This window comes from Ictidomys tridecemlineatus, chromosome 4 (genome assembly GCF_052094955.1).
Source record: "Ictidomys tridecemlineatus isolate mIctTri1 chromosome 4, mIctTri1.hap1, whole genome shotgun sequence".
NCBI lineage: Eukaryota > Metazoa > Chordata > Mammalia > Rodentia > Sciuridae > Ictidomys > Ictidomys tridecemlineatus.
Window position 1 is genome coordinate 197,744,337 of NC_135480.1, and position 23,496 is coordinate 197,767,832.

The 23,496-nt window shown below is 50.6% G+C and overlaps 2 protein-coding genes across 10 annotated transcripts in view; one reads left to right on the top strand and one right to left on the bottom strand.

The window, feature by feature from the left end:
- Dab2ip (DAB2 interacting protein) overlaps nt 1-23,496 on the top strand; it is a 249,500-nt gene that overhangs the window by 194,744 nt on the left and 31,260 nt on the right. Inside the window, exons 17-18 of one of the 4 annotated variants that reach the window (XR_013438281.1) lie at nt 7,696-15,419; nt 16,215-16,969. The exons of 1 other annotated variant lie outside the window; for it this stretch is intronic. Coding sequence is in view for 1 of the 3 variants with exons in the window: in XM_078048124.1 (XP_077904250.1) it covers nt 7,696-7,699 (4 nt within the window). In the remaining 2 variants the exon portion in view is untranslated. Of the gene's footprint in view, nt 1-7,695; nt 16,970-23,496 lie in introns of those variants that run through there. 2 more of the 4 variants (XR_013438282.1, XM_078048124.1) reach the window with 2 other exon arrangements.
- Nucleotides 9,156-23,496, bottom strand: part of Ttll11 (tubulin tyrosine ligase like 11) — a 243,304-nt gene continuing 228,963 nt past the window's right edge. For all 6 annotated transcript variants that reach the window (XM_078048135.1, XM_078048133.1, XM_005320921.5 and 3 more), the window contains one exon: nt 9,156-14,549. In XM_078048135.1, the coding sequence (XP_077904261.1) occupies nt 14,257-14,549 (293 nt within the window). In that variant the 3' untranslated portion in view covers nt 9,156-14,256. The remainder of the gene's footprint in view (nt 14,550-23,496) is intronic.

The window sequence follows — 23,496 nt, forward strand, 5'->3', positions numbered from 1 at the left end:
CACCCCAAGCAGGGCACAACCCAGGAGCAAATGGCCTGCCAGCCTGAAAGGAAGATTGGCAGGGAGCTTTCTCTTTGGACCATCCCCTCCACAGGCCGTGGTGAGTCTCGTTTGCTTTCAGGCCACACCGAGTCACTCGCAGCACGACAGGGATGGGAGGCCCCTTCCTGGGTCTTGAAGGAATCTGGAGCAGTTCAAACGATGCTCTTTCGACTGTGCTGCTCAGAGGAAGGAGCCAGCCTACAGTGTCGCCCACCAGTGCTGATGTGCAGAGGCACAGTAGGAAACCATTCTGGAAGGACAGCTTGGGGTCACCCAAGAAGAATGCAAGAGACAAAGAGTTGCAAGTTTGAAAAGTGAGACCGTCGTTCCAGCAGAAGAAGCAAGCCAGAAATGGCGAATTGAAAGGGAAGAAATACAAATGGCCAGTAAATAAATGAGAGTCCGCTCATCCACACAAATAATGCGAGAGAACCAAACGAAGATAGCCGACCAAAATTCTTTTTGATTGGTTCAGCAATGTTTGAGTAACAGAAATAGTAATCAACCTAAGTAGAGAGAAATATATGAGATATGTTAAAGAAAATGCAGGCCCTGGGATTCCTGTGGTGGCAGTGTCACATCAGAGTGTCAATGACAATGTCTTTATCTTCTCCTTTATTAGGCCGAGGGGCCCATGATTATTCAGATTTGTGTTTACTCAGACATACTGTTTGGCACATAGTAGGTTCAATAAGGGAAAGTCCATATTTCTTAACCACAAAGCAATAAAATTAGAAATACCCCAAACTTATCTATTGCTTGGAAGTTCAAAATACTTGTACGTGTGTGTGTGTGTGTGTGTGTGTGTGTGTGTGTGTGTGTGTGTGTGAGTATTGATTACACAGTTTGCCTTGTGCATCTAAAGGTTTGGCAATGTGGATCTAACCACCATATATCAGAATTATTTGAAAAAACAATTACATCTGTGCAGAACATGTGCAGACTTTTTCTTCTGGTCATCATTCCCTAAAATATACAATATAACGATTTCCATAGTATTTGCATTGCATTAGGTGTCATGAGTAATTTAGAAATGATTTCCAGGAGACAGGAAGATGTGGGTTACATGCAGTTGCTGTGCTGTTTTATAGAATAGACCTGAGCATCCTCCAGTTTGGACATCCGCAGGTGCTTTGGAATCAATCCTCCTTAGACACTGAGGGCCACTGTCCTAGGAGGTGGGTGTGCCAGGTGTTGACTTGGGCAGGTGTGGCCTACCTCTTGGGATGTAAGTGGGAATCCACGAGTGTTTCTGTCCCAGTGTGGTTGATACACCAGTGTGAGCAGGGGTCCTGTTTAGTGTGTGAGGAGATGTGATGGGGGTTGGGTTGTGAGCAGAAGGCAGAAGCCCAGGCCTGTGGTTCCCCAGGAGCTGCCGTGGGCTGAGGCAGAGTATGGGCCACAGGACCTGAGCGCCTGCCTGTCTGTTCATAGGTCCTGCTGCAGCAGGGGTCGGGGCAAGCAGTCCAGGCAGAGGGGCGTGGGTAGGGACATGAAGACAGTGCAGTGCCTTGAGATGATCTCTCTGCGACTCGTACCCAAGTTGAGTCTCTGCTGTCATGATCGCCTCCTGTGTCATCTCTCTCCCTTTGAACTGCAGCAGGGGATGGGTCCAAGATTCTTATGCTCCTGTCTCCCTGGTGAAGGTTTGGAAAAAACAGTCGTGGCAAGAGGAGGGGGCGATGTGTTCATTACAGGAAGTAAGCAGCACAATTGCATTCTAATAAATCAGCGCAGATTTCAGAGCAGCACGGGGTCTCGCGGGCTCCTCGGGCCGTGGAATTCAATATGATATGCTTCAGCCTGTCGGCTAATGGGCTGCCGCTGGATGCCACGTGACCCAGCCTTCCCGGGGACGTGAAACGAGGCTGAAAAGTGGCCCAGATTTATTTATTGGGACAGTGCGTATTCCTGCCTGTGGGTGTGTGTGGAAATGACAAGTAACGGAAACAGGTATTTGTGAGTGAAGTGGGAGGGGATGGGATTTCACACTGCCCGAGGGGGCCAGGCAGAAGCCCCTGGCCTTACTCAGGGTCCTGTTGCTGGGTCACTGTCCCTTGCCCCAGGTGATCTACTGCCCCCTCCCTGCTTTGAGCATCAGTATCCCCATCTGTTAAATCCATCCATTCGTCTATTATTCCCTTTCTCCCTTACCATCCATTCGTTTCTGGAATACTCCGCCCACTGTGTGGCCGGCCACGTTCTGATGCTATGAACGCAGCTTCCCACAGGGTGAACTGGGCTCTGCTCACAGAGCTGAGGCCCAACAGGGAGACAGATGGCAGTTGAGCAACTGCCACTAGACATGTGTCCATTTTGCCTCCTTAAAACCTCTGGAGTCTGTGCCCTTCACCTCCAGAGCCACACCCAGGATGCCATTGTGGCACCTCTGGCCCAGACATGGCACTTGCCCACTCTTGGTCCTCACAAATTGTAAGCTCTATCACCTTTAAAAACACAGCCCTGTAGGACACAGTGATGCCCAGCTGGATCGATCCTTCGAAGCCAGCCTTGCAAGTTAGCAGGACCCTGTCCCAAGATAAAATTTAAAAAGGGCTGGGATGTGGCTCAGTGCCAGAGCACCCCTGGGTTCCCTCCTCTGTAATGAAAAAAACAATTAAAACCAAACTAAGCAAACAAACACAGCCCTGATGGTGCCATCCTTGGAACCCTTTCTAGTATAAAGGAACCCCCATGCCTTAGTTGACCCGTCTGCCAGCAAGAGCTTCCCTGAACTTGCAGCTCCAGGCCCACAGGGGCCACATCTGTGGTATCCACTCCACCAGGGATGGCGTGTGCTGGCACACAGAGGCACACGGGACTTACTGAATGGGGAGGAGGTGGGGGGCGCAGAGGCACAGGCCCCAGCTTGTGGTGGGTCAGAGGGGCCAGGAGGGGACTCTGTCTTACTCCTCATAGCAGCAGAAGCCACAGAGGAAGGTGGAGCAGGGACGCCCTCGTCTGACCCACATGGCCAAGGGTCCACCCAGCATGCAGGGGAGACACTGACCGCTGGGACAGAGGCATGAGGCAGGTGGGACAGCAGAGGGTTGGAGTGGCAGAAGCCCCTGCTGGTGCTCGGGGGTCGTGGTGACAGAAAGGAGAGCGGAAAACACCTTCCTTCTCCACTTGAGGAAGTAGGCTGGGGGTACGAAGCCTGCTTAGGGAAAGGAGGGTCTGGTGTAGGCTCTACATCCCAAGGGACCCTGCATACCAGGAAGGTCCTCCTATGACCCTGGGTGGGTGGGTGGGGAGGCAGAGGGGCTGTTCTCTAGTAAGGCCTTCATTTGCGACCTGCAGGGCATCAGCCCTAGTGGATTGAAGGGACTTCACTGCACACGGCAAAGCAGACCTTGATTACCTGGGAAGGATCATCCTCTGTGTTTTTTAAAGTTTGCATTTTACGAAGCGGTTTTGTTTTTGTTTTTGTTTGGTAAATAAGTGTACAACTTCATATTAGGCTGAGAAGACTGAAGAGATTCTGGACCTTCACCCCTTGTCTCTGTGTCTACTAAGTTATATAGTCAGAAGTTGCCTTCATTCACTCACCCACTCATCCGTTCATTCACCCACTCAACCATTCATTCATTCACCCACTCATTCATTCATTCATTCATTCACCCACTCATTCATCCATTCATTCATTCACCCACTCGTTCATTCACCCACTCATTCATTCATTCATTCACCCACTCATTCATTCATTCATTCATTCACCCACTCATTCATTCATTCTTTCCACACACATTTCCTAGTACCTGGGATTCAGACAGAAAGGAGTGCAGCCCTGGAGAGTAGATGTAGAGATTCACAATGAGGTAAGGAACACACAAGGGCTGAGGCAGTTCCAAGGCAGGGGAAGCCAGCCTGAGAGAGCAGGGTGGGCTCTGCAGAGGAAATGACCATTGACTGCTGGGTGAGTCAGAAACCCACCAGGCCCACAGGAGAGAGGGACATTAGGGGCCAAAGGAGGTGACTAGACCTAGCACTGGAGAGATGGGGGAGCAAGGGGCATTTGTGGAATGGTGGAACACGGGAGGAGCAGGGAGCTGAGGGTTGTGGAACTCAGCAGGGCTGCCCCGGGTTCCCCTGCAGGGGGCGCCACTTAGAGCCTTCCCAGTGTGTCACTGACTTCCTGTGAGGAGCACAACCTTTATGTGGACTGTGGGGAAGCTGGGTCCCAAGTGAGAAGCACCCCAAACAGGGTGAGGAGTCGAGCTGGGTCCTGGTGGAGGCAGGGAGACAGTTGGCTCCAGACAAAGGCCCATGCAGAATACAGATTTTGCAAAACTACGACACAAGTCCAATTCTTTTCATCTGCAAAGAGATGCTACAAATCAACAAGAAGATCAGGAGGAAAATGAGCAAGAGGATGAGCAGCCAGTTCACAGAGAAAGGAAACACTAATGGCTTTTAAGCACACACAAAAGAGTCTTGGCCGCATTCACAACACGAGACGTGAAAATTAAATCTATAATGAGATGATGCCATGTTTTTCATCCATCAATTGGCAAAAGTTAACGTTCTGACAATACGCCGTGCAGGAGAAGACGGGGAACTGGCCCTCTCCCATACTACATTGCTGGTGGAGCTGAAAACAGGTCCAACCTCTTTGAGGACAATTGAGCGCCCCAATTTAAAATGCACAGGGGTGGGGCTGTCGCTTGGTGGTGGTAGAGCATTCTCCTAGCCTGTTTGAGACCCCAGGCTTAAACCCCAGCACCACACAAAAAAATAAAATAAAAGGCGTGTACACTTTGACCTAGTAATTCAACCTCCAGGACAACATGGTTCACACACATAAAGATGCATGTGCAGCAACTGTCCCTGCGATGCTTTGTATAGTAACAGGAAACTGGAGATGATCTAAATCCATCAGCAAAGTCAATTCGAAGCAATCACAGTGTATGGTACGGTGGCACACTAAGGTGTCATTAAAAACCGAGGCCCTGGCTGGGCGTGGTGGTGCACACCTGGAGTCACAGCTACTGGGGAGGCTGAGGCAGGAGGATCATTTGAGCCCAGGAGTTGGAACCAACCTGGGCAACATAACAAGACCTGCCTCAAAAACAAAATCTGAGGCCCACTTCCATGGTGTCTGCAATAATGTCCAAGAAATAACTGGAAATGAAAAACCAGAGCATGTACAGGACCAGGTACGAGAAAGAGGGCTTTTGCCCCTGTGCTTAGACCCCTCTCTTACCACTACTTTTGTCCCCTCCCCTGCTGTTAGGAACCACTTCATACTGTGTGTGAGCACAGACCAAGAATTGAAGAGTGGTATTTGGGGACCCTGAATTGAAACCTGCATCCCTGTAGGCAGCCTCTTTCCTGACTGGGGGTCGGGAGCTTGAACTTTGGGGTAGATGCTCTGGATGTCCTGATGTCTGTGTGCTCCTGATGTTTGTGTGGAGTGGAGGGACTTTCTGACCCGCAGTAATGTCGAGTGCTTCCCTCCCTCTGTAAACTGGGTGATGGACACAGTTAGCTCTCAGGATGCGTGGAATCTGTCTCTGAGGCATCAACCAATAGAGGATCAAAAATATCCCCACAAATAACAGCATCCTTTACCAAACAAGTAGCCCCTTTTTTTCCTCATTCTTAGTCCCTAAACAGTACAGTGTAACAACCATTTTCATAGCATTTGTCACATTAGTTATTATAAGAGATCTAGAGATTATATATATATATATATATAATATATAATACTAGTACTAGGGATGGAATCCATGTGTGCCTTACTACTGAGCCATATCCCCAGAGTTTTTATTTTTTTATTTTGAGACAGGGTCTCACTAAATTGCTGAGATTGGCCTCAAACCTGGATTCTCCTGCCTCAGACTCCCGAGATACTGGGATTATAGGTGTGCACCATCGCGCCCAGCTAGAGATCATTTAAGGTATAAGGAGGATATGTAGAAGCTATTCCCAGCACCGCACTATGTTATATCAAATTGTGGTGTCAGTGGGGGGGGGGGCTCTGGCACCAATCCATGTGGATACCAAGAGAAGAGTGAGGGTTGTGTCATGTGTTGGTGTCGGTGGGAACAGCTGCCCCTTGGGACTCGAGGGGGTATCTATGGGTGCGCTTCTGTGTTTCTCTCCAGCTGTGGGTCGTATAAATGTGTGAGCACATGTCCTATTTTAGTCTGGGAAGAGGTGTGGTAGGTGATTCTGGCACCCCCGGGCACCCTAGAACCAGTCCCTGTGGATACTGAATGGCTGTGTGTTGGGGCGGGGTGCTCTGAGCAGCCAAATGATAAACATAGCTCTTTTCTTGGAGCAGCCATTTTACTTGAAGGTTAAGAGGGAGAGAAACAATTATATTAAAAGAAATATGTTGGGGCTGGGATTGTAGCTCAGAGGTAGAGTGCTCACCTACCATGCATGAGGCACTGGGTTCGATCCTCAGCACCACATAAAATAAAAAAAAATAAAGATATTGTTTAAAAAAGAGAAATATGTATAGTGGCAAAACAATATTATCTTTGTGATCACCCAGTCCCATTTCTTTCTTTTCTCTTGGGGTCTGGAGGACACATACCCCTGTACCAGCATCTTGGTACAGGCTAGGTGACAGCATTCTGGCCAAGGGTCTGTGGATAGAGGTGGAGTTGGCTGCACTCTGAGCAAGCACCCTGTCATCCTCTGTCTTTTCTTTGCTGAGGCAACTGGAGGCCACGAACATGGAAGAATGCGGGCTGGAAGCAGCTGGAGCCAAGTGGAGGAGAATCATCCTGGAGGGCCACTTGACCTGTGGCAACATCTGCATGAACAAGAAACAAACCTCTGCTGGTTCAGTTTATTATCTCAGTAGAGCTTAACCTACCTAACTAAAATAAGGATATGATACGGAGTAGAGTGCATTATTCACAGGACTTTTAAAGTTAAAGCCAGAGGCTTCAGATACATGCGGGCTTCCGCTGGCCTCTTTGGGCCATGCCCGTGCTTCTGCTCATCAGTCCGGGCCCTGTTTTATGCCAGCACAACCAGTGTCTCTTGATCAGAGTTAAGCAAGAGGTAAGCTCAGCGCTGGTCTCCAAGTTCTCCTAAATCATCCCATTGGAGTGAGAAAAGCCAGTTGCAATGGACTAAATGTTTGCCTCTCCTCCCCATTAATTGATGAATTCCTCACCCCCAGTGATGGGATTAGAAGGTGGGGCCTCTGTGATTAGGTCAGGGGGTGGAGATTCATGCCCTTATAATAGGGACCCCCGAGAGCTCTCTTTCTGCCAGAGAAGGATACAGCGAGAAGATGCCAGTCTGCAGCCTAGAAGAGGGCCCTCATGGGAACCTCAGCATGCTGGCTTACTGATCTTGGACTTCCATCTTCCCAAACTGGGAGAAATAAATTTCTGTTATTTATAAGCCACCCAATTTATGGCACTTTGTTATAGCAGCCTAAATGGATTGATGCCAATACAATCGGAGGGGGCCAGCTCCTCTCTTGAGCTCTGGAGAGGACTGGCCCAGAGTCTTGCACCACAGCCAGCATGATACACCCAACATTAGGAGCCACAGTGGTTCAGGCAGTGCCCAGGATCGTGGCTGGGCTCAGGTGGCTGGGAGAAGTGCTTGGTGGTCATGACCTTGGAGAATTAAATGTTCCTAGGCTCCCAGCTTTGTAAAAAAAAACTGTCATTTATCTCACAGGTAAAAAGTTGGAAAGATGAAGATAGCATTTGAGACTTCTGCCTTAAGTGCAATCCAAACGGACAAGTCAGGTAAGAGCGGAATCCTGCTGTGAAGCCCGGAGCCTGAGCCTCTGGGCTCCCTCTGTAGTGAGTGTTTGATGGAGCGATGGCTGAGGGCTGGTGCTGACTTTGGCTGCTTCCTGTGATCAGAGTGAAACAGAATCCTTCACCGAAGAGGCCTTCACTCCTGTCCCTTCCTTGCTGGGCACAGGGACAAGGGCCTTGGGCCCTCTGGGCTTCCCTTGCCTCCTTTGTCAAATGGAGAGGCCTCACTGCAGTCCTGCCTTACCCTGAAGCCCTTCACTCCTGGAGGGGGAGCTGGAGCTGCTTGGGTTCAAGGCAGAGGTGCGGCCGGACCCTGAGGGCCACCACCTAATGCCCAGGGCTCCTGTGGGCGGCAGCAGAGTGCACGGGCCCTTCTGGACTCAACCATCTCCACTCAATCCCCAAAGACACACCTGTGCTGGAGGCAGAGGGCTGAGGCAGGGTGGACCCGCAGGCTGCTGTGGCTGCCTCCTCCCCGCCTGGCTCCGGGACGCCTGGCAGGCAAATGTAGGCTTCTGCAGCAGACGGGGGATGACAGCTCTACCACACTGCAGAGCCACCATCTTGACACAGGAACCCAGGACTGAACGGCTGGCACACAGAGGAGAGGCCCGAGGCCCGGATAGGATCTGAATATTTCATAAAATGACAACCACGAGGAACCCGAGGAGGTGCGTGCCTAGGTGGCTTCCCACCACGCAGGACTGTGTGAAACGTGCATGTCTCTGATGCCACAGGGGGGTGGAGCTTTCCAGGGAGCTGGGGTCTCACTTTATTTTTAACTCCAGGCCATCTGCTTTCCACTTACCACCGGGTGGTCCAGAGTCTGGGAAATATTCAGAGCGAACATATGTCGCTCCCAGAGGGCTGAGGGGGAGGAGGCGCTGGGAGGGGGTGAAGCCTCTGCTCCTGGGGACAGAGCCCAGGTGCGCCAGCAGTACCGGGAGGGGCCTCGGTGGTGCAGTCCCAGCGGCACTAAAACTTACAGAGCACACCTGCTTAGCCCAAGTCCACACAGTGACTGCCACACACACGGGGCCACAAGGGTTGTCCTTTCTCCCGGGGACAGGTGTCCCTGCCACAGTCTCTGACATGTGGCCTCACTCTAGAGGCAGGCCCTTCCCCGGCAGATCAAAGGTTGCAAGATTTCCCAAACTCCTCCCTCTGGCTCCCCCAGGTCTCCTCCTAGAGGCAAGAGTTAGCTTCCCAGGCAAACATTGACTGGGAGGGGAGAAAAAAATTAAAAGGTGCCCTTTTCTCACCAATTGACCCAAAATGAACAAGCACTGTCCACCCCGGTGGATTTGCTGTCAGAGATCATCATGCAGAAGAAACTGTCAATACTCTGAAGCCATTTATACAATGAGCCTGTGGTTAGCAACACTCAGCTTCGTTTTATTATTGCATTTTACGAAGTTACCAAGACAACTGAGGCCAAGTAACAGAACCTTGACTTCATGCGCCATGAAAATTTAATAAAGAATTTTTAAAGGCTTTTAAGAGGCAGGAGCAGCAGCTTCTCGGAGGCAGAGCTGGGCTCTGGGGAGGAGGGCTTGAGCCCATGGGGTCTTGCCAGACCCGCAGGAGCCTCCTCAGCGCAGGGGCTGATGAGGCAGCAGCAGTGTTCCCCACATGCCTGGGCTTCAGCATATGCAGACCAGGCCTGCTCTCAACAGACCTTTAGAAGACACTTCCCAGGTGCCAAGTCCCCCGCCAGGTTGTTGGCATCCGTATGACATGATCTCCGCTGCACAGGCAAGGAACAGGGGTCAGGGCGGGGAAGTCACTGGGCCGTGATTCACTCGTGGAGAGGGTAACAGGCAGAGCAAAATCAGACTCAGGTCTGGCTCCAGAGCCCTCCATCCTTCTAGAACAGTTCATGGCCTCCTCTGGGATTCTTCCTTCTGATGCAAGATGTTCTGAAGGGAAAATGTCCCTGAAGTCTGGGAGGGTCCTGGGGGAGCCAGAGTGAGGAGCCATGTCCAGGGGCCAGGATGATAAACCTGGTTGGAATCTCAGCAGACACTTCCCTTCATGTGGGAGGAAGTGCCTCCCAGGAGCCTCTTGCTGAGCGGCCCGGGGCTGCACAGAGCCCTTCTTCCTGTGTTCTTTAAATCAGACTCAGGGGCAAACTGCCAGAAATGAGGGTAACATGGGTGATTCTACCATTTTATACCCAAACTCATGGTGTGTGTGTGTGTGAGAGTGTGTGTGTGTGTGTGAGAGAGAGAGCGAGAGAGAGAGAGAGAGAGAGAGAGAGAGAGAGAGAGAGAGAGAGAGAGAGAGAAAGATGCTGTATGGTTTTTCTAGTTACTTAAGACGGTTGGTTACAAGAGACGAAGGCAATTGAACACGCTGACTATTCTGTGGAGTTCCTTTGTCTCTGCAAAAATGGGCTTATTTTGTAAGGAAAAAATTTATAATCCATGTGGGAAAATTTCTCTTGCATTCATCAAACCAAATAGGAGACTGACAAAAAATATCAATCTCATCGAGGTGGATTTTAGGTTAAAACACACTGTGGCGAATCCCCTTCACTGAGCGGGGACAGCTCTCTCGGACCCTGGGAGACCCTGATGGGAGAGTGCATGGCTTCTGAACTTGGAGAAAAGGTGCTTGAACGCTGAAGGTCTCAATTACAAGGACAAGGAGGTTTAGGACATTAGTCAAGAAATGTAGGAGAAAAAAAAATTAAGCTATTTTGGAGTTAACACTTGGCCAATCACAAAGAAAATTCCAGACGTCAGAGGAACAGCAGGGACCGTGTTTCAGGCTGTGACTATCTTTAACTATGTGAGGATGCAGGGAGGGGGAGGAGGGAGGGGAGAGGAGCTGACCACTTTGGCTTCATCTGTCTTCGGACATCATTCAGGGAAGCTTTTACCTTCCTCCCGCTCTACTTTGTAGGAAACCAGAAGCCAGGCTGAAGGTGACATTGCATTTTAGTAGCACTTTGGTTTACAAAACTCTCTCGCATTTATTATGCTTTCCATTATCTCACCTAATGTTCCCAAGATTAAGTGAGAGAGGATATTGTGTCCCTGTTTGGTGGCTGAAGGCCTGGAGCTCTTCCTGTCTGGTCTGTGTGGCCCGCGGAGCCTTCCTGGAGGGCGCAGGAGGTCAAGATCAGGTCAGACAGCCCCTCGCCCTCACAACGCCTGTGTATTTGCTGGGCAGACGTCAGGTCCTCCGAAATGTGGCTTTCCACATCTGCTGAATGGGGCCAAGATCCGTGATGGGGTGGAGGAAAGAACGTGGCTCTGGGGCCAGGGTCCTTGGTATGATTCCTGGCTCCGTCCTTCACTAGGCTGGAGACCTTGGACAAGCCATGTGACCTCCTGGACATCAGAAAGGGGAGTGATGATAACCCTTACCCTTCTCTGGGTCATGGGATCAAATGAGAAGATGGATGTGAAAGGACCTTGTGAACGGAGAGGCCCTGAACATATGTTGTATAATTCACGCAGGAAAGGGAGTCGGTTCCAGAAAAGCACAGGACACCATTCCAAATGTCTAGTCCTCCCCGGCCCTGTCCAGTCCCACTCCCATACTATCTGCTCTCCCAGCAGGATGAACTTCTCTGAAATAAACATCCCGCACAAAAACTCGTTGGTGTCGGGGGAGAGACGGGGCTGGCTGCTGGACTGAGGAGCCATGGTGAGCACCATCCTCCATCTCCAGGGATGAAAGGTGGGGAGACAGGGCCAAGATCTGAGCCTGGGCACACAGAGAGATTCCCAGGGCCAGAAAAGTCAACGAGGGTGGGGTGGGAGCTTATGGGATGGCTGCCATGCCCGGGGGAGAAGACCAGGCAGCTGGGAATGTTGAGGTGTTCAGCAAACAGGCTTGGCCAGGCGCAGAAAACCAAGATTCTGGAGGGCATCTGCAGGCCATGGAGAGAAGGAACCGGCAAGGAGCCTCCTCCCTTGGGCTGCTCAGTATCCTGTAACTTCAACAAGCACCTCCAGGGGCCTCCCTCTGTGCCCCCGGGGTGGGCGTGGTAACAGAGGGACTTCCTAGGGTCTCAGATGGATGCAGTGGGAGCTGTTCTTTCTGCATGGGGGACTGCTGTGGGGTATTAGAGCTGGACCTTGAAGGGAGCCATTATTCACCATCGTTCAGAGGACCAAGGGAGCAGGAGCAGCAGGGTGGGGACAAGGGCAGGTCCCTGCTGGCACCTTCCCATGGGTGGGAAACGGTACAATCTCTTCCTGTCTGACAATGACAGATACAAAGAGCCCTGGGAGAGCCTGGCCAGGAGGGTTGGTGTCCAGGCGTGAATAGGAAGGGAGGGCCTCCCTGGGGACAGCTCTGTCATCTGTGGCTCTCCATGCCCTTAACCTATAGAGATGGAGGGTGGTGGGAGGGGCTGAGCAGCCTGGACACCAATGAAGTCCAGGCAAGAGTGGAGGGTGGAGCTAGGAGAGCAGACAGAGTTCATGAGGAGGAATAAGAGGAACCATAGAGGGTTGTTCGGGGCCTGCGGCTCTGCTCTCCAGAAGGCCCTGCTCTGCCCACAGGCCCAGCACTTCCGACAACTGCCCTGAACCCGTGCATCTTGCAGCCCCCACTGTAGGCTTCCGTCCAGCCTAGGCCAGTGGGGACAGGACTCCTTTCCCGAATCCAGGAAACGGAGCCTACTTCCCTGGGGGCTGGAAGGACAGGCACAGGCAAGGTCACCACACGAGACATGAGGAAGCTGGACAGGGACACCAAAAGGGGCAAGACTGGCACCTGTGGAAGGCGTGGACTGGGCCAATCGGTCTGTTCTCTGGAAGTCGTCGTCCTCCCTGGACACTCCACGGACTTAGACTTGGATGTACCTGTCCTAAAGGAGCCCAGGCTGAGACCATCTTCTTACACCTTCTTTCCACACCCCCGGAAGCCTGGCCCTTCAGGAGCTCAGCTCGTGGACAGCAGTAGGAGGGGGCCAAAGGGCAGGCAGGGCTGGGGGAGAAGAGCTGGGGTGGATCCCCAGGGCCCTTCTAAGAATGGGCTGCAGCCCCGTGCAGGGGACCCTGAGCTCTGCACTCAGGGGTCTCTGGGCCTGCCCAGCCTCCCTCGCTGGCTCTCATGATGGCAACCTCATTTCCCTAAGAGTCACAGATAAGATTCCATGTCCTCCAGAACACGGGGCTTCCCCAGGGGCCTGTCCACAGAAGAGGGGCCTCCCTCCAGCACTAGGGGCTCCAGAACTGACAGTGACCTGCTTGCATATGATGGGAGGTGGGGGTGCAGAGGACATCTCTCACCATGAGTGCTGACATTTTTATATCATCCCAAACCAGGTGGCTGAAATTCAGCCTCATTGCTTCCTACCCCAACCCCAATCCAGTGGACTTGGTTGGTTTTAAGCTTGAAGATTGCCCTCTATTTTGGCAAGCTAGCACTTTCTGAAGACCCACCTGGGGATGTGTCAAGCTAGAGCTCTGTTTAAAAGACTCTTTGCAGTCCCCAGCTGATGACAAAGGTGCCCTGACACATCTATCTGCTCTACTGGGGCCTTTCACTTTCCATTTGTCCTGTCCAAAGGGTACAGAAGAGCAGGCACGGGGGGCGGGGGGGGGGGGTCTTGAAAAATCTGTTCCTCACAGTGTACCTCCCTCCACATACGTCCTGCTTCCCCTGGTTCTCACCTGGGTCTCATGTCTTTTCTCTGAAGCTCACTACCCTTCCTGATAACTATCAGCACAGTGTTGGGTACATGGGGCCCTTGTCCTTGGGACCAGAGCTTCACCCTTGCAGGGGTCCACTGAGGCCACAGGACCATCTGGACAGGGAGGCTAAAGATGGAATTCCTGCTTTGGGGTCAAGGCCAAATAAACTCAACCAAAGGGCCTGTGAGTCTCCTGCTGGCTCATAGGCTCTAGGAGCCTAACTTAGTTACATCGTAATTATTTCTTAATTAGTAACAAAGCAAACATTGCAGCAACAGGCAAGCTAATGAAATAAATGAGGTTAATCTGTTAACTACACCCGTGTAGCACATGATTGGGGTGGGAGGTTCGCGTCGGCCTACTTGGTATCTCCACTTCATTTTTGGAGAATGGGTGGTAGGAAATGAACGTGATGTTCTCAGACTTTAACCGGTGGCTCTCGGAGGCTCCCCGCACACTCTGGGTCTCAGCTTCCTCTCTGCGGCTCTCCGTGTCAGGAGTGACTGTGCCCTCCCGCCCCAAGCACGGCAGATTTGCCCTGGTTGGTGCTTCCTGTGAGCCCAGAATAGAAGGTGCCATCTGTCACACTTCAGATGTCATATGTCCACTGATGGCTCCAAAACAGGGTGGGTCTCCAAGAGGCGTGGGGAGAAAGGCGGGCAAGAGTCAGCCTTGCAAAGCAGGAGTGCAGCAGAACAGGGGACGGAACCGGAACCTCCGGTGGGATCCTCCACGGCCTGTGTCCCCCACAGGCAGGAGCCCAGGGGCTCCCTTCAGCCCTGAAGGGCACGCGCTTCTCCTGGGCAGACAAGAGGCCTTCAGGACAGAGTGTGTCTGGGATAGGAGCACTTACTAGCACCGTTGGTGCGGAGTGGGGGGTTGCCCACCACAGGCTGGGCTGCAGGGCAGGCGCCCTGGGGCGAGCTGCCCTGGGAGAGACGGCTCCCTGCAGAGCCACCCCGGGTGCACAGCAGGCGCTTCTCGTCCAGCAGGGACAGGTGGTATTCGCACAGGTCGATCAGCGAGGCCACCTGTTCGTGGAGCGGCAGCATCTTGAACTTCCTCTGGGCCAGAAAAAAGAAAGCTTCTACAAACGCCTGCAGACACATCCCTGCGGACAGAGAGACCAGTGTTAGGGTGCTCTGGAAGACGCCCTGGGAAAGCTCGACCCCATACACCTGCTAGTGAGGGAGAGCCTGTCTCCCCACCAAGCTGCCATTCTGGAAACTTCCACAGGGCTCCAAACACAGTGCCTACCGGGCCCAGGCACTGGCCGGGGTTCTTTAGCCATTTATAGATCCCCCCCTTAACCAGCCCTATGCAGCAGATTGAATATAGTCACAAAAACCAAGTCTCAGAGGGAAGGGGAGGCCTTGGTAGAAAGTAGTAGGGTTTGAATTTAAACCTAGCCCAAGGCCTTGTCCCTGGGCACTACAGTTAAATGTCCTCATTAACACCCAGCTCCCTTACTTTTCTAATTAAGGGGGAAAGTTATTAAGATAAACCCAATCCGACAGCAAAATTCTGTATGTTCAAAGGGGCACTGGTTAGACAGGCATGGGCATTTGTCCAAAGGCACCCAGTTGTGCCTTAAGGTTTACACATTGTGCTAGATGTAAAATTTACCTCAAAAAGTAAAGTTCAACCACCCCTTCTGTCTGGTCAAAATTTTATTCCGGAACATACGGTGTGTGATCTCCACTGCATTCCTGAAATGTTCTTCCCCTGCTTTGCCTCATAAACTTCTACCCATCTTTGGATCTGAGCTCAAAATCCCCTGTTCAGTGAAACCTTCCTTATGTCCAGACGAGCTGTGCCCCCAGGAAGGGCTTTTTGCACTTTTATTTGCAGCATGACTGCAGCTCGCTTGGGGTGTGTGTGATTCTTTGATTCTCTCCACCTGCTCTGTAGAACTGTGAGCTGCATTCATCATTATCCCCAGTACCAGGTACCCTGAAGGTGCTCAATACAGACATGCCGGGTGAGTAATGGGTGAATGATGACTGAATGGGTGAGTTGAAGGTAGGCATTTTCAGACATTGCCACCGATCCTCATGAGGACAATGTCTTTATACCCACCTTACAGATGAGGAAACTGACAGATTAGATAACTTCTTAAGGTTACCCAGTCAGAGAATCGTCTGCAAACTCAAAATTTTTAATTTTTATTTTTTAGGCACTGGGGATTGAACATAGGGATGCTTGATCACTGAGTCACATCCCCGGCCCTTTTGATTTTATTATTATTATTATTATTTTTTTTTTTTTTGAGACAGGATCTTGCTAAATTGCTTAGGGCCTTGCAAAGTTGCCGAGGCTGGCCTTGAACATGTGATCCTCCTGTCTCAGTCTCCAGAGTTGCTGGGATTACAGATGTGTGCCACTGCATTCTTCTTGGAAAGTCAAAAGTTTTAAACTTAGTTGGGCAGCATGAAAGGCTTTTAGTCTTTCCTACATCCTAGCGAAAATGAACCCTGAGGTCTAGATCTGTGGGGTTCCCTGGGCTCCCTGGGAAGGGGACACTCAGGCCAGACTGAAGGCCAACATATTACTTATATGAGACAGACTCCCCTAATCTCTCCCTTCCCACTGGAGAGCACGTTATGCACCTGCCTGCCACCACAGGGCACAGCCTAGCCCAGAATCTGTAGATACTGAATATATAATACCCCTGGGATTCAAGAATGCTTTTTGCTTTGAGAGTGAGCTGAGTAAACAGGTTAGTTTTTGTTTCTTTCCAAACCTCTTTTTGGCTCTGCTTCTCTTGATTCAAAAGGTGCTGCAAGTCCCTGCACTGCTTGGCCCTGATAGGAAGAGTTGATAATGAGCATGTGACCCTGGTGGAAGAACGCTTTTGACGAAAGAAGAGGAAAGAGATGATTCCTAATTACCAACTCAGGGCTAGGCTCTCCTGGGATGTGCACATATGTGTTGTGTGCACGTATACGTGGTGCACCCATACATGTGTGCATTTGCGTGTACATGGTTGGGTAAAGGGTCAGATACACGGAGTAGAAGAAACTGGGATTTAAAGCCAAAAAATGCAGTCCCCATCCCGAATTTCCAACTGTGTGATCTGAAGAGTGAGGACCGCTGAGGTGCCAAGTTCATGAACTGCTTGGTCCCTTGTCCCTGACAAGATAAGGAGCTCGGTGCAGAATGTAAATCACCCTCCTCATCAATCACATTGCTTAGTGCAGCTGACAGTGTTTTGTAGCAAGTCTTTCTGGATTAAGGAAGCAGCATGCTGTTTACACTCTGGCTCAAACCCGCGTTCAGGACTGTGACAAGCAGCTCATGGATTGCAACTTTGAGTAGCTCTGATCTACAAGAGTCTTAGCAGCTTTTTGTGGGCATCCCAGTCACCACAATCTTGTTAAAATGTGGATTCTGGGGTGGGGCCAAAGACACTGCATGCTGTTGGCTTTGTAAGGCTCAGGGGCTGCTGGTCTCTGGGCCACACCGATTAGCAAAAGGGTCAAGGATTTGCTGCTTCTTTTCACTTAATAAATGTTATGTTTGTTCCCTTCATTGAAGGCAGAGTGTGATTAAAGCTATAATGCTCAGCAAGAAATACAGTGAGGACTTATGTGGGGGGAAAAAGCATAATTTGGTTATCTGGAAGGAGGAGATGGGTGGGAGGGAGGGAAATGGGATTGAAAGTATGACACCATTGTCTTTTGCTTTCTTCGTTTTCTGAGTTTCTTCAGTAAACATGCATGCAATTGTGAAAATACTTTCAGGGGGTGGTGGGAAGTGGGTCTAGGGACAGCTACCTTTAGTCATGAACCCTTTGGGCCACCTGAACTTGAAGGCAGGTGCATGTAACACTTTGAAAAAAATGCAATGCAAATTTCTGTGAATATATTCAACTTTGATAAGATGTTTTAAATAACACTCCCCACATGTCCCCCTTATGCTTGGAGGATATGTTTCAACACAGACACATAGCACCACTGTCCCCCTGTCCTTCCCTGTTTATGCCCTGGTACCCCCTTGTTACCACTGCGCTTGTGCTCTGGGGCCAGTATTAAGTAAACAAGAGTCACTCAGGCACAAGCACTGCAATACTGTGACACTTGGCCTCATAACAGAGATGACTGCCTGGTGACTAATGGGAAGGTAGCACGGCGGCATGGATACACGGGACAAAGAGAGGACTCCTGCCCGGGTGAGATGGAGCAGGGCAGCCTGGGGTTTTATCATTCTCCTCAGGTGCACAATTTACAACTTTATGAACTGTTTACTTCTGGAATTTTCCATTTGCTATTTTCAGACTGACATGGACAGTGAGCAACTGAAACCAGAAAGTAAAGCTTTGGATAAGGCAGTTGGGTGCGGTGAGGGGACCACAGTAAAGGGAAGAAAGAGGCAGCCAAGGGTAATAAACATGAATGATTCTTACATGAGCCAGATGTACCCTGAGCCTGACTACAACTCCTAATGTGCAGATGAGGAAACTGAGGCCCAGAGTGATGAACAACTTGCCCTCAGGCCCCAGGTCCGTAAGACAGACAGGTATTTGAACCCAGGCCTTGTGCATTGCTGACTCTCTGCCTTATTGACCTTCTCAAGCATCCTTACCAAGAATGGGGGAAGAACGCAGTTAGAGAGGACAGACAGGCCGAGATGGACGTAGCCCAAGCAAAGACTGAGAAGGTCTGGGGTTGGGGGTCAGGGGAGGTTTGTGGGGAAGAGACATCAAGTTGAGCCTTGAAGAGTGGGGAGGATCTGGATGGGCAGAGGCGTGCTGGGCGAAGGACAAGGACACGGCAGGACACTGTAGCAGCACTTAGCAACTGGGGGCACCTGCAGCAGGGCAGGGAGGGGCCGGCTGGAGCAGACTCCTGGAGCCTGCAGCCACTCAGGGGCTGGGGTTAGTGCCAGAGGAAGTGAGCGGGGCCAGCCTCTGGAGTCCCACACCTCCAATGGCCCCATCACATTTTCTTGTCCCATGATCTTGAACTACATCTTTTACACTGATAGAAACCTGTGAAGGGTGTTTTTTTATTTTTATTTTTATTTTTTTCTCAAACGAAATCTTATGAAGAGCACAGCCCAATATGCCAGCTAGGTAAAGGGACCCCTCTCTGTTTAAGTCAGGCAGTGGTGGCTCAGAGCCTTCCCACAGGCCATTTGTTCCCTCAGGACCTTTGAACCTGGCCAACCAGCCAGGCCACCGTCATTATCTTGGAATCTGTGCCAGGCATCTTTGTCTTATCAAAGGGCTGGTGACACATGAGATTCCAAGTAATAGACAAAACACAAGACCAAGCCCCAGGTCTGCCGATGAACTCTCAGCGCCCTTAACCTGCACGACACCCCATCCCCCACATAGAAGTGAAAGACCTCAAATCATCCCACGCATTTCTGGGGCCAGGGGCTGGGAAGAGAGGCCGTCTCCACTGCCCCGAAGCCCTGTGCCCTTTGCCCAGGCCTGCGGAGTGTGTCCCAGCAGGTGCCAAGGGCCACGAGGGCTGGGAAGAGGGTCCCACCCAAACTGTACACGCTGAGCATAGGGGCCCCCCTCCAAGAGGCTGCACCTCTGAGACTGGCTTTGATCCCCATGTCATCAGCGGCCCTGGAAAACAGTGGCCTGACCCAGGCCAGCCTTCAGCGAGCTTCAGAGATCTGAGTCTTTCCAGGGCTCCGAGGAGGTGGGAGGGAGGAGGAGGAAGAGAACAGAGGGGAGCCAGCACATGCAGAAAAACCTAAGTTTGGATTCAGGATCAGGTTGCTGGGATTTCCACCAAAGAAGTGAGTCAGGATGGGGCCAGGGGGCAATTCTTACTGGCTTGGGGTTTCAGTCTTTTCTAGAGCCTTCCCAGATAGAGAATATGTTCTATCAGGAGAATCCGGGTCTTCCTCCTGCCTTCTCATTACTTATTACAGAACACAGTGGGCATATTAGTGGGGTCTGTGGAGAAGCTCAGTCGCTGGCCCCCCTCCAGAACTCAGGTGTGCCAGTCAACTGCCCTTCTACCACTTTCTGTCCACTGGAGGATGCGCTTTCACCCAGTTGTGGTAACAACACACGCACAGCATTTTATTTGGCTTACAACGGTATACATTTTTGTGGGTTTCTGTGCAGGCTTAATAGCCATTACTATAACAATTGCATAATATCCCATCAGAGCTGGGTGTGTGTCAATCGGCTGTGATCCCAGCCTCTTGGGAGGTTGAGGCAGACAACTGCTGGAGGTCAGCAGTCTGAGACCAGGCTGGGCAATGTGGCAAGAACTCATTTCAAACAAACAAATGTGCTATCAAATTTTTTGCCAGGCCCATAATTTCTTCACCTCTCCCTATAGGAACTAAGGCTGCTCCTATTTGTTCTCTCTTATTGAGAATATTATAATGAACAGTTGGTATGTCATTGTTTTTATTTCCAATTCATTTATTTCCTAACAATAAAACCCCAGGAATCTGGATTGTTGTTTTTCTTTAATAAAGATGTGTTTGATAATTAATTTCATGTTAAAAATTCTTAAAACCTTATGGAGCGCCATGATGGACAAAGCACACGGACAGGTAAGTGGGAGCAAGAACATCCTGTCCCACCGAAGCCAGGGGCAACTGCTCACTCACTGAACCAACAAAAGTATAAAAGAATAGGAACCTCGAGGCAGCAATTGCTCTGGACTTTTAAAAAGCAATTTGGCAAAAGCTTAAGAGCCATTTGAGAGTTTCTATCAATTAACCCAGTGATCATAATCCTAGGAATTTTCCCTGACAAAATCTCCCATCCAGAGGAACACAGCCTGCACAGTGGCATTCACTGCCAACTTATTTACAGTACAGTGGGGCAGGGAGTCACACTAGACTTCTAGGGCATTAAAAAACAAATTCCTTCTTTCTACTTTTCTGCATTTTCCAAATAAGATAATGCATGCTCATTTGGTGGGGAGCGGGGGAGGTGCTGGGGATTGAACTCAGGGGAACTTGACCACGGAGCCACCAACAGGACCATCCCCAGCCCTGTTTTGTATTTTATTTAAAGTCAGGGTCTCACTGAGTTGCTCAGCAGCCTCACATTTGCTGAGGCTGGCATTGAACTTGCAATCCTCCTGTCTCAGCCTCCTGAGCCATTGGGATTACAGGTATGCGCCTGGTTTGCATATTCATTTTTGAGAGTAGTTAGAAAAATACTTATCATTTTTAAGCTGGATGCCATGGTGCATGCTTGTAATCCCAGCAGCTCAGGAGGATGAAGCAGGTGGGTCACAAGTTCAAAGCTAGCCTTAGCAACTTAGTGAGGTCCTAAGCAAATTATCCAGACCCTGTCTCTAAATAAAAAAAAATATAAAAAGGGCTGGGGGATGTGGCTCAGTGGTTAAGTGGCCCTGGGTTCAATCCCTGGTACACACATATGAATATATTATTTTTAAAACACCTTCAACCCAGCCTCTGAAGTCACTGGTTGTGGAAAGCTCACCTCTGTCCACCCCAGGTAGAGTTAATAGCCCGTATTTGGTGCTTCCTCTGGATTCTTGTCATCTATTGGGATGAACCCTGAGTATGTGACTGTCTCCCTAGTAAGACTGTGTGCCCCTGGAGGCAGGGACTATGTCTCAATCATTTCTGTATTCCCAGAATGCATCATGGTGAGACACACGACAGGTACCAATAAACATCCATTGAACTCACTCGAGCAGATATGAACCTTTGACGCAGGCCTTATTATTTCCATTTTACAGCTTTATAGCTGTGGACACTGAGGTAAGCCTGGTGTATGGGAAAACTCTTCTCTGAGATTTTCTGCCTTAAGAAACCAAAATGATCCAGAGCAGAGGCCCCTGAAGTTTAGAATCCCCTGGGAGATGGTGTTAAAATGCAGACTGAGCTGGGACTTGGTGGTGCACACCTGAAATCCCAGGGACTCTGGAGGCTGAGGCAGGAGGATCATACGTTCAAGGCCAGCCTCAGCAACTTAGCCAGGCCCTAAGCATTTTAGTGAGACCCTGTCTCAAAATGAAAAATATAAATAGGGCTCAGGATGCAGCTCAGTGGTAAAGTGCCCCTGGGTTCAATGCCCTGTCCCCACCCCTCCACCTCCCCCCAAAAAAATGCACACTGAGGTTCCACCTCCAGAGTTTCTGATTCAGAAGCTTGAGGTGGGGCCTGAGAATTTGCACATCTAACAAGTTTCTAGGTAACGCTGAGGCCCATGGACCTGGGACCCACTTTGAGAATGCTGAGTCAAGGCTGTATCTGAAAGCCCACCTGCCTATCTACAAAAAGACCTGCAGTAAACTGAGAGAAGCTTAGGTTTGGGCTAAAAATGTCTACATTTTTAAAAAGACACTGATGGAGAGAAACCGCAACCAACAGCTACAGGGGAGAGTCCTTGACTAGGAATGAACATTTCATCCTCTGAGTCTCCGGCCAGTTATTTTTAAAAGACTAATGATGGGGCTGAAAAACCATGAAGTTGTTCCAACTGTGCATTAAGCGCTCCTTTAGTTTCTGGGAAACCACACACCCCTGGTTTCTTCCAGCATCTTTGTTGGACCACCAAGTTGGGGAGAGCTCCAGAGCCCTCTCCTGGGCCCTGCTCTCCTCTGTCTCATGAGGTAGACTGGGAAGGTTCTAGAAGGCCAGACCACAGACGGCCCTGTAACCACGGCAGGACATTGAATTTTATGCTGAAGAAGACCAGAAGCTACTGGGGACTTTAAAGTGACCCTGTGGCCGCCATGTGAAGACCCAGTATCAGGGGGTGCATGTGAAAGAAAGCAAGAAGATCCCTCGCAGGGCTACCGCACTAGTCCAAACAAGAACTGGCAGTGGTGCCTTGGACCACTGCGGTAAAGGTGGGGGTGGTGATGGGTGATTAGATTCTGGGTTTAGTCTGATGGTAACATCAGTGAGATCTAGGATCTGCCCTTGGGTCGGATGTGGGTGTGAGGGCAGGTCAGGAGTCCTTGTGTGTGAGGGCCTGTGACATCAGGCCCAGGAGATTAGCCTCCCCCTTGAAGGCAATGGTTTGCAAACATTTTACACATAAAATAATCTGGGGACCTCATAAGAAATGCAGGCCCTTGTTTTCTCCCCCAGTCCACGCACTCTTAAACCCCCAGTCGCGCCCAAGTGCCCTACTCTTGTAGGCTACCCAAGTTCCCACGATTACCAAAGCCATTGGGAAAAAATCAGAGAAGGGCTACCCTTCTTCCCTGTATCTGCACCAGCCCCGCCAAAACCCCCTCGCAGCTGGGAGTGGGAGTCAGAGGATCTGGTGGTGATACTGCTTCACCGACCTCTTCACAGTAATGAAAGCAAATAGTAATGATTCCTTGTTGTTGAGCCCCCATTTCATGGGAGATCCTGGGCTAAGAGCTGCCTGTACATTATTCATCGTCCTCATACACAGCCCATTCACAGCAGGTGTCAGCTTCAATTCCATCTCACACTCAGGAGACACGCCAAAGTCACAGAGTTGGTAGGTGGCAGGCCCAAGGACCCCTCTCTTAGCTTCTTAACTCTACTGCTATTTTGAGAGCCTTCAAAGAGATAAGTCAAGTCAGAGTTGCCCCTCACATCCGCATCCCAAAGATTAAAAGAAGAAAAGACAATCCCCAAAACAACACTGGCCTCACGGTGAAGGAGGGATGGGCCTCATCCATCTCCGCTGAATGTCAATAAGAAGGTGTAGCTGGATCTTTTGCTCTTTGCAAACCGACTTTCCCCTCCTGCCTCCCACACCTGAAGGGAAGCTGTTGAGCATTTTTTCAAAACTTCATCTGGGTTGATGGATGTCGCTGGAGGAAGCGGCCTTTGAAAGATTCCAGTTGCAGCCAGACACATGCCTCTCACTGGAGACGGCCACTGGGATATTGAGATGCGGCCCCTGACAGGCCACGGCCTCATTCTGTCAATCACTGGGGCGAGGGTGGGCCCACTGGCTCCTCTGGTGGTGGTGGGGGCAGAGTTCTCTCCCCTCACTCCCAGGGAGGCATCCTTGCACACAGGACTTAACGCAGGCACGGCAGCTGCTCTCGAGTAATCCCATCATCTATTCTGGGGCTTAAGGATTGAAACAAGAATAATACCTTATATGT